Consider the following 15,967-nt stretch of genomic DNA (forward strand, 5'->3'; position numbering starts at 1 on the left):
CCCCACGGTCCTGTGTCCATACCATAAGGGCATCGACCCAGCCAGATATGTGCGGAATGGCAACTGTTTCATTAAATAAACAGACCAGAACCGATGGAGAGTCTTCCCCCTAAAGCACGAAAATTGGAGGGCCCTTCGCTACTTAAGTCATGTATTTCTCATTGTTTCAATGAGTATAGCAGTGGTTCTCAACTAGAGGTGATTTTTGTCCAAGAGTGGACACTTGCCAATATCTAGAGACATTTTTGGTTGTCCCAAAATGAAGGGGGTGGTTTGGAATACTACTAAATGCCCTACAATGTACAGGACAGACCCCCTCCTCCCAACAACAAAGAATTATCCCCACCCAAAATATCAGTGGTGTTGAGGAGGACAAACCTTAGTTTTTTTGTTTGTTTGTTTGTTTTTTAAAGATTTGATTTTTATGTAATCTCTCTACACCCAATGTGGGGCTCGAATGCAAAACCCCAAGATTAAGAGTTGCACGCTCCACTGACCGCGCCAGCCAAGCACTTGACAGACCCTGCTTTATAGCAAATGTATATACTACATCACGAAATAGAAAAGATATTAATAAATAAGAATTGGAGTTTGTGGGTCTCTTTTGTCTACCAGGACTATCCACGAATAGCAGAAAATAAGAGAACAGGTATAAGGTAAAGAAGAACCAATCACAAATAAAGTAGAGATTTTCAGCTTTGTAAAAAAAACAAAACAAAACAAAACAAAAAAACACTTCTCCCTTAAATTAAATAGTGGGTCCTCCAACACGTGAATGATTTCTAGTCCAAATGCCAAGCCAAGGCGTTTTGCCAGTTACCAGTCCTACTGGGAGCTGGGATATGCTTGGGAGACAGAGCCATAAGGAGAAGTTCTCCCTCTGCACCTCCTACAAGTATCAGACTCTCTTTCCCACTCAGACATGAGCGAGACAAAACCTGCTTTCATGCCAAATCCATTACTCTCTGGGCACACTTCTGTGGGATCGCTTACCAGGGATGTGGGCTCCTCCGTATGTGATGTTAACGTCGTAATCCCCCGGAGCAAAGGGGATGTACTCAGCGCTACAGCTTCCATCTTTGTTATCTCTGCAGTTGATCTTGGACTCTGATGGTCCCTCGACGGTTATGCCGAGCCCACCAATGCCTGCCCCTCTGGAAAGGGTGGAAGAAAGAGTGAAGTGGGATGAGCGCTTCACGCTAGTCTGCTTATTGCCAGAATTACTTAAAATCTCTCTATAAATAATCCCAGGAAGCCAATCTGACTCAACTGCTGAAAATTTCTCAACGGTGTCATAGACAGATGGCTCCGACCCCTCCTTTCCAATGCTTATCCTTCATTTTCACATCTAATTGCATCTGTGACCCATTCTAGCAGGACTATTTCTAATACTTCACTTGACCATGGAACTGGCTGTACGTTTCTGCATTATCAAGTTAAGGAGCTGCCATCTCGTTCTGGTTTGCTTAGCCATCTTATGACTGTAACCAAGGGGTTTCTGGTACTTCCTGAGGTATACTCACCCTCTCTCCGTAGCATAAAAGTCTCTACAAAGCAAATGCCTCCTATACCATGAAAAAAAAAAAAAGCCTCCCAAAGTTGGGAGACCAGGACACATATGCAAAATATACCCATAAAACTCCTTTCAAAGGGCACCTGTGTGGCTCATTTGGTTAAGTGCCTGCCTTCTGCTCAGGTCGTGATCTCAGGGTCCTGGGACTGAGTCCCACATCAGCCTCCTTGCTCACAGGGGAGTCTGCTTTTCCCTCTGCCCCTCCCACCACTCGTGTATTCTCTCTCTCTCTCTCAAATAAATAAATAAAATCTTTAAATTAAAAAAAAAACCCAACTTTTATTTAAGAAATTTTAAAAACATTTTATTTATTTATTCAAAAGAGAGAGAGAGAGGGAGCAGCAGAGGGAGAAGGAGAAGCAGGCCCTTCATTCAGCAGGGAGCCTGATGTGGGACTCAATCCCAGGACCCTGGCATCATGAGCTGAGCTGAAGGCAGATGCTTGACCGGCTGAGCCGCCCAGGTGCCCAAACCAACCCCTTCAGATAGGGGCATGAAGGAGGGCACGTGATGTAATGAGCACTGGGTACTATATGAGACTGATGAATCACTGACCTCTACCTCTGAAACTAATACTACACTATATGTTAATTAGCTGAATTTGAATAAAAAAGAAAAAAGAAAGCAAGAAGACAGAAAAATAAATAAACAAACAAACCACCCAGGGTTACTTACTCCTTTCAGAGTCAACACACAGACCCCAGCGCCTTGCTCACCTGGTAACTAGCCTTGCTCACCTGGTAACTACGGTGAAGACATTGGGTTTGTTGGTAAAGGCCTCTTTCAGTCCGGGTCCTTGGGCCTGAACCCGAGATGGCTGGCAGCCTTCGGTTACAGCCACTTTGAAGGGACTATTTGGGATAGGTACGTCATCGTACGTCACCTCCACTATGTGGAGACCTGTTCAAAATGACAAACAGAAATTAAATGCACAAGAGTCACCTACCCGTGGAAAGAAAGACTCTCCTGCCAGGTTTCAACCAGGGCTCACATCAACCCGCCATCCCGTGTTACTGGAAACAAGTAGGTTAAAGAAATAGTACAATATTGGTATGATCTGATTTTTTAAAAAAATGTACCTATTTATTTAATGCTTTCTGTTCACCTGGCAGCCACACAGCCCTCCCTCCCCAACAGAGAATATATATGCAGAGGGCCTCTCCCCCAAGCAAGTATCACGAAGTCTGTACTGAAGTTAGTCATCTTAAACGCACTATTCTGATTTGGAAAAACTTCCTCCTGTCATTAGCCAAAAGACAATGGAAAATCCATGAAACACAATATACATGCATCTACATGAAGAGACGGACTATGTCTATACAGGAAAATTTACAGGAATCATATACCCAGGTAATGAAAATATACAGTGCTTTTATTTTTTTCCTTTAACTTTTCAAGATTTATCAAACTTTCAAGTCATTTCTAGAATTTTAAGAAATAAATTATGTAAAAAAAAAATTGATATAAATGGGCACTATGCCATGACATCAGCCATAAGCTGCTCAGAGGAGCATGAGGCTAACCTTGGCCGCAATGTCTGTCACACACCAGGGCCAGCTTGTCAGGCCCTGAGCGCTCAGTGGCTCTGCTAGGGAGGGATATTCCACATGTCCCTGTCACTCTGTCCGTACCTTCGCTGAGACAGGCCAGACTCATGGGGCAGGAGACAGGACCAGTCACCCAAGGAAATGGCCCGGCATAGCTCTGAATGATGGTCGTGTCCAAGGAGAAGTCAACTCACCTTTCTCGAAGGGTGTGTACTCCACCTGGTAGGTCCCGTCGGCGTTGTCCGTGACGAAGCACTCGGTAGAGGCCCCTGAGGGGTTGGCAATGTGGGCTTTGATGTGGTTGCCCCCGACCTGTGTCAGGGGCCGTGAATCGACTGTGAAGTCAGTGGTGGCTTCACGAAACACGTCTGCAGAGCAATCACACAGAGGAGAATGTCACCAAGGCCTGGGACCTCGGAACATATCCAAGAACCAGGGTTCTCGGCACTTGAGGTACGTTATTGTCTAAGCTCGGTGCCAGCAGAAGGGTGTTTTTTCTGACTCTCCAAATCCAGAGTGTTAATGACCACCTCCTCCCTGCCACCATCTTGCAAAAGCTGCTTCTTCCCACGAGGGTGGGCTATGGAAGCCCCCACCCTGTGACAACACAACTCCTTGCACACTTTCTGGACGAAGGTGGGGTTGACTCTTAGACAGGGTAAAGCGAAAAGACAGACCTGCTCTGCAGCAAATATGGTAACAGCATCACATTTTAAACCTTATCAATTAGTGCCAAAAATGAAAGATCTTGAATTTCCACGTAAAAATCACAATTTCTGGCTTTGCCAGAAAAATAAGAACATCTGCCGGCAGTGTTGGGCCCCGTCCCCCCTAGAGAAACGAAGTGAGGCTCGGGCAGCAGAAATGTCACATGCTCACGGCTTTGCTGTGGTCCCTCTCTTCCTGATGCCGAAGCCACAGGAGAGTGCTTTCTTATGCTCCACGTGGCCCCTGGGGGTCCATCAGTTTGCACATCTACTCTGAGTTTCTGGGGACCCCTATGTCCTAAGTTATTTTGCAGACTTTTTAATGAAACCCACCTTTTCCTTCTATTCCTGGCCCAAAGACTTTGACCCTGCTGGTGTCGATGGCGGGATCCACCTTGACCCTGGTGGGGAAGTGGGGCACCGGCTCACCGCCATACTTCATGGTCAGAGTGTACATGCCGGCGGTCAGGGGCACGTAGGTCACCGCGTAGGTGCCGTCTTTGTTGTTTTCAATACAGACTTCGGCTTTTGCTCCCGAGTCTGAGATGGCTTCCAGGCCCAGGGCCCCGGGGCCTGCTTCCGAACAGTCCACGCTCAGCAGCCCGGCTTCGCCCACCTTCCCGTGCTGGAGACCCGGTCCCGAGGCCACGACTTTAGAGGGGTCAAAAGGCATTTCAATGTCGGCTTTGAAGGGAGAACCAGGTATGTGGACTTCTTCAAAGAGGATGTTGACAAAGTATTCCCCAGGCTTTGTGGGCAAGTAAGAGACGGAGCAGGTGCCATCCCCATTGTCAGAGCATTCGATTTTGGCCTCGCACGGACCTTCCACGGTGAGGCCCAGACCTCCAGTGCCTGCTCCTTTGGTGTCGATGGTGAACTCGGCGGGCTTGCCCACGAGACCACCTTCAAGGCCAGGGCCATAGGCCTTCACCTAGTTCAAAAGAAAATAAAATCACACTCTGCCTGACGCTGGGGTTGCTGCTCAGCCAGCCCTGCTCACCACCCCAGCCTGCACTCAGTGCTGAGCTGCCTCACGATCCAGGGGCCCTTCTCCCTCGGGCCTACCTCACATCAGACAGACACTGCCATGGAGCCATAGTGCAATCATCCCAGGCTTTGAACGGCTACCAGAGGGAGACACACCTGTGAGCTTAGTCAACTCGGAAAGCCACAGCACAGAGGCGTGGCCCTCCAGAGCACGGGGCCTGACTGCCCGTCCAGACATGCCTGGCATTTCTGAACCATGGGCCGGAGGTGGAGACCTAACATCTCGTCTCACACACACACACACGCGGGGCTGAACGCTCATAGGGATGGCTTTTATGGACCTCTCTGTTACTTGGACAGCTACGCCTCCCTCAACAAATTCTGTGTAATAAAACACAACCCTGGAGTGGTGGGTATGTGTCACGGTACGTTTGTCCGTATGAGACAGAGAATGCAGAGCACCCAGAGCGAACCCCCCCGTAAACTACGTATTTGGGGGTGAACACACTGTCAGAGCAAGTTCACAGTATGAACAAATGCACCGCTCTGGTGGGGGACGGCAATAATGGGGAAGCTGGGCACCCGAAGGTGCAGGAGTAGGAGGGAAATCTCTGTACCTGTCTCCACGTTTTACGACGAACCTAAAACTGCTCTAAAAAACTGAATTCTGGTATAAAGATTTAAAAGCAAATGAGTAAACGAAACTGCTTTTACAAGAGGGAGGGGACAGGATTTTCATCTCTGATTCAACAAATAAGACCATTTTATAGGATTCATGCTGTTCTAAAAACCCTTGATTCAAGGCTACCAGGAAGCAATGAGAAGGAGACGGATATATTTTTCCCTCCCTGAACTGCAGGAGGGAAAACAACTGTCAGCCGCTGAGAATGGACCTTCCTCAGAAAACGATTTTCTACAGGCCTTGGTCAAGCAGGATCGGTGAAGGACATACAGTGTTCTATTTGACAACAGGAGACAAGTCCCGGCACAGGAACGAAAGCTGACCTTGGTGGGATCTGGTGGCAGTGAGGCCTCCACTGTGTAGGGGCTCCCAGGCACGGGGTGTCCATCGTAGGTGAGGTCGACAGCATAGAGCCCCTCCTCTCGAGGGATGAACTTGGCCGTGCTGCTCTCCCGGCCCACCACGGGTGCCACCATACAAGGCACAACCTTCCTCGAGGGGCTTAGGATCGTCACATCCAGCTTCCCCTGGCCTCCTGCTCCCTTTGTGTCGATGGCGAACTCCTGACCCTTCCCAACTTCGACTCCTGGAAAAGGGAGACACGCCCAAGTGATCAACTCGCCCTTTCCAGCAGCGAGAGTGGCTGAGAGCAGACTGGTAAGGGTTCCCTGGACATGAGGCATTATCTCAGTCTGTGCCACAAGCAAGGGCAGATACCAAGGACAAGAAGCAAGACTAAGTCAGGATAATCAGCATCTACCTAGATAACAATCAGTACGAGAACAGCTACTAGCTAATCATAGATATTACTAGCAATGAGAGCTGACATTTACTGATACTATAATGATGGGTTTCTTAAAAACCAATAATGATTGATCACTCAATGACTGCATTTCTCAGTATAGCACATGGCCTCCTTTAATTTTTACCACAACCCTAGAGGGTATTTATTAGTTACCAATGGCTTTAACAGATGGGAAAACGGAGGCTCCGAGGTCAAGAAATATGTCCAGGGTGCCGTACGCAACAGACCACAAAGGTGGGACTCACACGACCTCGCCATCTGCTCTGCCAACGAGGAAATCATAACCTGACACTATCCTCTCTCCTTTACTCACTTCTGGTATTAACTTTATATCAAAACATTCCCAGAATCCAATGTTTTACTTACTAATTCTTGGCAGCAAATTTAATCCCACAGCCAACAAGGCAAAAGTCAGAGAGCTAGTCAATGCAGGGGCACCAGAGCGAGTCCAAAGAACGGACTCTCTTTATTGCCCCGATATTCAAAAGATCCCTGCAAAGCAGGACCTTGGAAAAACCGCGTGTTTTATCTGACAAAAAAAAGGGAAAGGACTTTGAACCAAAATGACAGCACTGGGAGCATAGGGCTCCCACCACAAGCCAGGGAAATCCTGACTCTAGGGCGGTAGGAGGCTTCCCAAACCAGCACCTCCGAACCACAAGCAAGGAGGCCTCAGAGCACCACGGCCCAAAGGCTTTTCCTAATCGGCATTGTGTTTCTCCTGGTCTGGAACTGAAGCCGTAGGTGTGTTAGAGGAAGCAGCAATGAGGAGACCCACGAAAGGACTGGCCAGTGACTTTTACACACTTGTTGCCAGCTGAGTTTCAGAGAACCCAGAGCTGGGAAGTGGCCTCATTTACAACCCATGCGTCTCGAGTCCCAGGTCCATGAAGGTGCTCATCGATGGTCCACTAAGACCAAAGAGGTCTGCCCAGGATTGGGGATGGGGGGATGCACTGAGCCCTGCATGACCCTGAAATCAGGTTGAGTGTGTGCTACAGAGGTGTGGCCATGCTTTAGCCATATGGCAGCTAGTGCCAAGGCAACACTGGTGCAAAGGTTCTCCAAGATGCATGGCTCACGTCTAAAGGCAGGCTGCAGGCATATGGGCATAGCAGGATGACACTAACGCAAAACGAACACTACCAAACGTTTGCTGCTGGTGTGTATGCAGAGGTAGAGAGGAGGTCTGGAAGGACCGAAACTGAAGGTAACTTTGATTCACCCTAGGAAGAATAAGAGGTGATGCAGAGTGTGGAGTTTAGTCTCAACGGCGGTGCCTTTTTTTTTTAGATGAAAATGGATTTATGCATTACTTTGCGTAAAAAAAAAGAATTTCATGATTATATGCTGAACTTCTGAAGCTGAGTGGTGAGTACACCAGTGTTTATATAGTACTACTGTGTTTACGTTTTTATGTTTGGAATTTTCCCTAATACAACAAATGAAAACATTTTAAAATAAATGAGATGAGCTTATACTAACAAGATACCCACCAAGCTAAAGGAATATGGGGGTGGGGTGGGGGCTGCATCAGAGTCGTGGCTTCTGAGTTCCGGGAGCTGGCTTTTACCCTTGATGGTCTCTCCTCATGTGGATCCAAGGCCAAGGACAGCTAGCACAGTACAAGTCACCAGAAGGTAATGCGTCCCAACTTCTCTTTGCAATGAAAACATCCCACTGCGAAGCCAGCAGTTACTGAGGGCTGACGATGTGCCAGCCCCTGAATTATGAGCTCATTTACCTTTCATTTTTTTTTTTTAAGATTTTATTTATTTATTTGACAGAGAGAGATTACAAGCAGGCAGAGAGGCAGGCAGAGAGAGAGGAAGGGAAGCAGACTCCCTGCTGAGCAGAGAGCCTGATGCGGGGCTCGATCCCAGGACCCTGAGATCATGACCCAAGCCGAAGGCAGCGGCCTAACCCACTGAGCCACCCAGGCGCCCCTCATTTACCTTTCAAAATATTCCCACGAATGTCAAATGTTCTTGACAGTGTTCCCTCCCGCCCCCACCGTACAAATGAGGAGACGGAGGCTTGGGGAGGTTAAGCACAGGTAAGGTCACAGTGCAACCCTGCTGCATGGCCCCAGTTCACACCCATGTCTGTCCCACTGCAAGGTCTGTTAGGGCAGAGTTTGCTTTCCTGCAAACTGTCTTTTGGGTATCTGTTTTTCAAGATTCTACTTATTTATGTGACAGAGAGACACAGCAAGAGAGGGAACAGAACAGGGGGAGTGGGAGAGAACGCAGGCTTCCTGCCGAGCAGGGAGCCCAATGAGGAACTTGATCCCAGGACCTTGGGATCATGACCCGAGCCGAAGGCAGACACTTAACGACTGAGCCACCCAGACGCCCTCTGCAAACTCTCTTTTGAAAGGCATCTAACAGGCAGCCCCAGTGCGGGGGGGGGGGGGGGTGTCTTCGGTGACCCCGTCTCCCCTGCGTCCACCCACTTACTGTTTTCCAGTCCATTAATCTTGATCTTGCTCAAATCCAATGGAGCGGCCACGCCCACGGTGAAAGGGCTTTTAGGGATGGGGTCGCCGCCATAGGTCACCAGCACCTGCATAGAGCCCTGCAACGAGAGGACAGCGAGTGCACCTTTGGGCACCAACAACTAACTTGCTATTTATCTTTATTTCATTTTGTAAAAAGATTTTACTTATTTATTTGTCAGACAGAGAGCACACCCGCAGGGGGAGGAGCAGGCAGAGGGAGAGGCAGGCTCCCCGCTGAGCAAGGAGCCCGATGTGGGGCTCGATCCCAGGACCCCGACCGAGACCATGACCTGAGCCGAAGGCTGATGCTTAACAGACTGAGCCACCCAGGCGCCCCCTAGCTTGTTGCTTAAACCCGCCTTCCCGATCTTTCATTCTTCCAGAGACTCTGGGCGCTTCACTCCAGCAGATTTAGAAACACCACAGACGTATTTCTCTAAGCTTCTGGCCCCACGGCAAAAACAACCTAGAAGTCAGATAAAATCAGAGCAGCTAAGAACAACAAGGGAGACTTCCTAAGCATACTGCAGGCCATGCTTTCAAGCGTTTCCTTGACTCAATCTCCAAACAGTCCCAAGGGGTGGTTCTCACTGCTGTTCCCATTTTTCCAGGAAAGGAAACTACAGCTCAGGGAGGAGGTAGAGGCACTTGCCCCAAATCGCATGGCTGGTAAGTGCGAGAGCTGGACCTCATACCCACGGCACCCAGACCTCTGTCTCAGCTGCTGGACTGCACTACCCCCTGCCCAGCACACACCCGCCCCCAGCCGCGGGGAAAGCTGCCATCTACGGGAGCCTCTCACTGACCAAAACCAGCTTTTTCTACGTCTCAGAAATCAGTTTCAGGCCCCTAGCCTGTGAGAGGGATCTGCTCACTACAGCAGCCTCTAAACTCCCACATCTATGTCAAGGAAAGGAAAGTTGCAAGTGTGAAGGGAATCCCGCCTGTGGGTTTGGCAGGCTGCTTCTTCGAAGCCCTGGGTCTGTGGCAACGCCAACTGTATGCACAGGGCGTTTCTCCTCCAGCCCGTGCGGCCCACTCCCTGCGGGCTTCCCCTCTCCCGTCGGCTAAGCATCGCCCCACTGCCAAACCCAGGCTCCATGAAAGCCCACGGCGGTCTCCGTAGATGAAGCTCTCCCTCACCTCAAACACCCCAGGCATACCATCAAAGGCTATGGAGGGAGAGACGATATCTCCTAAGAATCTGGGGTGGGGGTGGGTCACCAGAATTCAGGCTTTACTAAAAGCTGCCGGTGATCAAGTGTTAAAGGGTATAGCTTCTGGCCCACATGTATTTTCTCGTGCTGTCATTTTTTTAAAGACTTTATTTATTTGTCAGAGAGAGAGAGAGAGAGAGAGAGCGCACAAGCAGGCAGAGCGGCAGGCAGAGGCAGAGAGAGAGTAGGCTCCCCACTGAGCAAGGAGCCCGATGCAGGACTCGATCTCATGACCCTGGGATCATGATCTGAGTCAGAGGCAGCGGCTTAATAACCTACTGAGCCACTCAGTCATCCTTCACGTTGCTTTTCATAATAAAAAAAAGGAGGGCAAAAGCCAAGAAAAGAATCGGTTACATCAATGAAGGAGGGAGGACGGATCCTCCAGGATTTTGGGGGACTGCACAATGTTCATGGTAGAACGTGCACAGGTCCGACCCAACAGAGCTCAGAGCCAGCCCAGGACAGGACAGGTCTCCTCCTTGTAAAAAGGAAGTCGGGGAGTAGTTTGTGACTTTCAGCCACCATGGCATCCCCATCAGGCCAGCAACTCCCAAGCTTCCATTTGACCACAAGCCCCTCACTCCTTGTGGGAGAGGCCTCATGGCTGACCATGGGTCATGGAAAAACCTTCTCCAACAGCCCTGGAAGTCGCCTGATTGTGTCCCCAGAGTGCCACAGGAGAGGGAAAAGTCCTCTTTCAGTTAAGCCTACCCATCCCATGAAAGAAAGTGTGTTCTCATTACCAGTCATTAAAAACAAAACAACAGGGCGCCTGGGTGGCTCAGTGGGTTAAGCCGCTGCCTTCGGCTCAGGTCATGATCTCAGGGTCCTGGGATCAAGTCCCGCATCGGGTTCTCTGCTCGGCGGAGATCCTGCTTCCCTCTCTCTCTCTCTCTGCCTGCCTCTCCGTCTACTTGTGATCTCTCTCTGTCAAATAAATAAATAAAATCTAAAACAACAACAACAACAACAACAACAACAACAACAACAACAACAAAAAACCTCAGAGAGGAAATGAACTCTACTTAAAATAACCTAACAAGGGGGAGGAAGAAATCTTAAGGGACTTCCACCTGGATTGCTTTGTAGCATTTAAGGTTTCCTCTGGGGCCCAGCTAAGGAACGGACTGTGCTTGCCCCCCAGAGGAGGATGACATCAGGAATGTCTGAGAAATGACCACTGGTGCGTTTCACAAACGACCTTGCTGACTACAGGACAATTTTACTCTCTCCCTACTGCGCCTCTGAGACCTTAATCCCACCCTGCTCTGACCCAAGAGCTCAGGTGAGGACAGGATCAAGTGAGCTACCCACAGCCCCCTCCTCCTCCAGTAATCTCTGGGACAGGCAGGGAGATCAGTGAACCCACAGGGTCTCCTCAAGGCACCCTAGGAAGTGTGTGGGGTTGACGATTCCCAGTGGCTTCTGACCTGGCGGGTCACGGAGCTGCCGCCACCGGCTTCTCAAAGCGCTTGCTCTTTGTGAGGGAATATGGGGGAAGAAACACAAGTCCCTTGAGGTCACGGAAAACCGAAAGCACAGAAGGCAAAATCCTTAGGAGAATATGGCATGGTGTGATCTCCCTTCCAGTCTCCGTCTGACCTTTGGGAGGATCCTGAAGCCCCAATCCAACAAGTGACACTCCACCAAGGCACAATAGCTGACCACTGCTTTCCGACAAAACCGTGACTGGTCGATCCACTGCAGGTCGTCAGGGATCTTCAAGCTGTGGCTCAGGGACCCTGCAGGGGATAGCTCCTCACACAGCACGACCTGTATGCTGAGGGTGACACGGTGTCCCTGGGCCAGGAGCCACTGCCCCTCTCCACATACACACACTAAACAACTCCATTTCTGGAAAATTTCAGTCTGTTATTCCAAAAACCACCATGAGAAGGTGCACTCTGAGTATGAGCCCTCAATGTACACTCCCTGCCTCCACGTTGGGCAGGGCCTTCTGGGCTGACCCAGGCCTCTTAACCACATCCAAGGGCAAAGCTCAAAAGGCAAGCTTATTTAACCCAATCTTGAGCTGTATGCTGCTCTTCAGAAAAGAGAGATCAAAGGTGGACAAGGATGTGTTGGCCCCACTGTCCCTACAAAGTTTTTCTGTTGTCTCTGCTTGTGAGTAGAGAGGCTCAACCTTGTGTATTCATGCTTTATGCCATAAATCCATGTAGAGAACCTACACCATCAGGCCCTGTGCTCAGATTGGGGCCAGAAAGAGGCACACTATCCCATTGCTGGGAAACTCACCATCCAAGAGAAGAAATTCAATCTGCTTTCTCTGCCACAGAGAAATATGCGAAACTGCAAGTTGCCCAAAAAATGAAACCATGAACTTTGTTCTAGACACTAAATAAGAAGAACTAAAGAGGCACGAGGTGAGCTGCTCACACTGGAGGTAGTGACTGACACCCAAGATGGCCAGGCTCCCTGGGTATATGGCCAACACCATTTGAGCAAAGCGCCATGCACCCATGGAGCCTGCCGAAAAACCTGCTGTTCTCCAAGAACTGCATGAACTTGACCCTGGGGTGACTTCGAAATAAGAAGCCTCCCTCTCTAGCCTCCACCTCTGCCCCAAATGGCAAGAGGTTCTGAAGCCCTTTCTGGGGGTGCAGGCCCAAACCTGATTCTGTCTTGATGTCTGCAACTTACTTTCGAATGGCTTAGCCAGAACCCAGTGAGGTTTGTAGACAGACGAGAAAGCAAGATGTTTTATAGGAGTCAAAGACCTTGTGACCTTGACCAGTGTGCAGGGCCATGCTTTCTGGTACCTTCTCCTAAGGAATGTGGAGAATTCGCAACAAGGATGATGTCACGCTGGTGGCTCCCAATGGTGAGTCTCCTGCCAGCCCTTGGAAGCATCAGGAAAATAATTACCTACGTAGCCCTGAGCGCCCTGATGAATAAAGAGGATCCTACCTACAAAAGTATTTTTACCATCATTAACAAGGAAGCCCTCCTTAAGGTCAAAACAAAAACCACAGGAAAGACAGCTGGATGTAAGAGGCCACATCTTTACGGTGGCACAGAATTCACCCCAGAGAACCGCTCCCATTGCCAAAGAGTCCATCTCCAAGGACATGTAGCCCTGAATGCAAGGGAACACGTGCACCATCCCCTCATCTTCACCGTACCCGTCATTCCTTCCCACTAGACTCCGGGCAGCTCCTGAGGGTCAGGCAGGAGTGAAGCTTCTCTCTTGGGTGGTGTTTCTACAGAAAGCATCATCCCTGTTCTCTTACAAGAGGTACCTCACAAAAGGGGGACTATTTTCCTCAGGAAAGAAGAAATCTGAGAGGTTCAGAAGGACTGTGTAGAACACTACGCATAAAAAAAAAGTAAATCCAGGCTTTTCCTCTGGGTTTTCTGTTCCTCACACCCCAGATGTGTGGCCATGAAGCAAACCCTAATTTTTAACAAATTAACATGAATTCACACAGAGAGGCTGAGAGGTCATTTTTTAGGTGTTTCTTGCCTAAAGTAACCAAAGCAAAGTGGCCTGGATCGTTAAGATCCTGTGTACATTTCTGGATTTTGTAAAAGAGGACAATCTGGGGCCCTAGATAGTATCTCAGGCCTAAGGGACCAAGGGCTGAACTGGGTTTTGAGAGAGACCCACTCCACCTCCTTGTAAATGGGACCAGCAAGAAAACACAAAGGGGTCGCCCTTCCTACCCTTGGAGTAAGTAAGAAAAGACTGCGTTTAAGGGCAGCTGGTATGAATGTGAGAGTGTGTGAAGAAAATACTAGGTTCCAAATTTCAAGAGCTCGCTGTTTCTGCTAAAACCCAAAATGGAGGTGGGAGATGGGGATGGGGAGAGACAATCTAGCTTGCTCCTTGTACTTCGGGAAACCTTCAGGCCTTTCTCACAGAACCAACCAGGCCTCTTGCCAGCCCTCCTGGAGAGGCTCAGAATGACAGGAACAAAGAGCCTGTCACCCATGGAGGAGCACCTCAACAGAGCACCGATCACAGTCTTGGTGTCCAAAGTGCCCAGCACAGCACTGAGAGGGAGGGGGCCTGGGCCCGTGGCAGCGGACATGGGAAGGACCCTACCTGCTGGGTGGGTGTGTATTTGACGGTGTGGGAGTAGTCGTAATTGTCGATGATATCCAAGTCCTTCACAGCATCTCCGGGAAGGGGGCTACTGAACTGCACGTTCAGTGGGGCTTTTCCGGCCCCTTTGGTGTAGACCGTGAAGTGGGTTGGTTTCCCGTTTTCCACACCTGGAAGGACAGACTGTGAAGTGAGGAGACAGGCATGGCTGGAGTGGTTTCACTCTTACAACCAGTCCGACGGGTTCATCAGCCCCAGCCCCAGCAAGGCAGTCGGGGACAGGGGCGGGTGAGCACCGCCAACAGCTCGGCAGGAGCACCGCCTCTGCTGAATGGGAACCCCAACAGGACCAGCCTTGCGAGGAGATAAGTCCCTCAGGGTCCCCGGACTGAACTTGCCCATAGTCACTGGACCACAGAAGGCCTCCGGGATGGCCTCTCACGGGTACTCTCTTACCTGCTTTGCTGAGCCCTGGGCCTTCTGCCTTCACTTTGCTGGCATCGTGGGAAGGGTCAACTTTCACTCTGAAAGGGCTGGCGGGGATTTCCTGCAGGGGAGACACTATCTCAGTAGGAAAGCCCCTGAATCTCCTGCCAGAGCTTAGCCTTCGGCCCAACGCGAAGGGGAGACCTCTGTGACTCTGGCGGGCAGCGGGCAAACTTCTTTCCCCACAGGTCAAGTTTTCATACTCTAGCCTAAGGTAGGGGCCATCGGGGGTCATTCATGAATGCCTAGATCCCTCCATCACAGGCTTTGACATGCTTACTGCACAGCTGAAGGAAGGTTTCCTCCAAATGAATCGGAAAACTCTGAGCCTTTAACACCAAAAGTTGAGTTCTTAGGATGCAAAAAATCCTACCAAGAATAAAACCCAAAATGACAATAACAAAAAGGATTGGGCTAAAAGACAGGCCCTTAGGTACAGTTCAGAGCTAAGGTTTGGGGAATGGGAGGAGCTAATCAGAAATAGGATTGTAATTCTTCACAAAGAATGGTGCAGATTATCAGAATAAAGGCAAAACAGGTTAACTGGATGAAGTCAATTCAAGACCAACACCTTCAGGCAGAGAACTTTCTCTTGAGATTCCATCATTACAGGAGGTTAATCTGAATCACCAGGATTCCACTGTTCCCTGTTTTAGGTACCACTCGCCTTATGTTCACCTATCACAAATAAATACGAGCTCAATGTGAAAGGTCAAACCTCCTCTCCCTATAGACGTATAAGGATCAAGGCCAAAGCCATTGCTTCAAAGAAGGAGAGGTAGAACACGTCCAGAAGTTCATTATGTTTCAGTCAAAAACTTGACAAGCATTTCTAACAAACCAGTCTCCTTCCAGAGCCCTTCTATAACCAATGAAAACACTGTGCGCCTCACTTTGGTCAGAAAGTGGTAAAAATTTAGTTCTGGGTGGGTTTTTTTTTTTTTTCCCTTACAGTTTTCAGGAACCAGAGAGGAAAACCTGAGAATTCTCAAGACACTGCCCTATTGCTAAAAAACAAAATAAAACAAAACGAAACAAAAAGGAAATATGCACACAGGTGGTCAGAAAGAACCCAGGCCCAAACACACACCTGAGATGCAAAGAGAACTTTGATAGTGTATCGCCCGGCGGCAGGAGGCACATATTTGACCGTAAACGTGTCGTTGGCGTTGTGAATAATGTCAAAGTCCACGTCTTCCTCATCCTCACTTAACACCCGGGCATCACATTTAATGCCAACGCTGACATCACCTGGAACAGACCAGCTTATGAGCGCACCATTGTACAAGAAACAGCATGTCCCATGCAATCACTTCCAGCTCAGCTCAGCAAACACCCCAGAAAAGCAGTTGGGAAGTTTCCAGTGACAAGCCTGACAAAGGGATGGTGCTAAA

General features: G+C 49.3%; 1 protein-coding gene across 3 annotated transcripts in view; it reads right to left on the reverse strand.

Annotated features, from left to right (window-relative positions):
- FLNB (filamin B) overlaps positions 1-15,967 on the reverse strand; it is a 145,194-nt gene that overhangs the window by 41,100 nt on the left and 88,127 nt on the right. For all 3 annotated transcript variants that reach the window (XM_047691063.1, XM_047691055.1, XM_047691047.1), the window contains exons 16-24: positions 15,664-15,824; positions 14,544-14,634; positions 14,088-14,257; positions 8,761-8,878; positions 5,820-6,082; positions 4,161-4,758; positions 3,315-3,488; positions 2,311-2,473; positions 994-1,154 (exon numbers count right to left, since the gene is read on the reverse strand). In XM_047691063.1, coding sequence (XP_047547019.1) covers positions 994-1,154; positions 2,311-2,473; positions 3,315-3,488; positions 4,161-4,758; positions 5,820-6,082; positions 8,761-8,878; positions 14,088-14,257; positions 14,544-14,634; positions 15,664-15,824 — 1,899 coding nt within the window. The remainder of the gene's footprint in view (positions 1-993; positions 1,155-2,310; positions 2,474-3,314; positions 3,489-4,160; positions 4,759-5,819; positions 6,083-8,760; positions 8,879-14,087; positions 14,258-14,543; positions 14,635-15,663; positions 15,825-15,967) is intronic.

The sequence above is a fragment of the Lutra lutra genome, chromosome 1 (assembly GCF_902655055.1).
Source record: "Lutra lutra chromosome 1, mLutLut1.2, whole genome shotgun sequence".
NCBI lineage: Eukaryota > Metazoa > Chordata > Mammalia > Carnivora > Mustelidae > Lutra > Lutra lutra.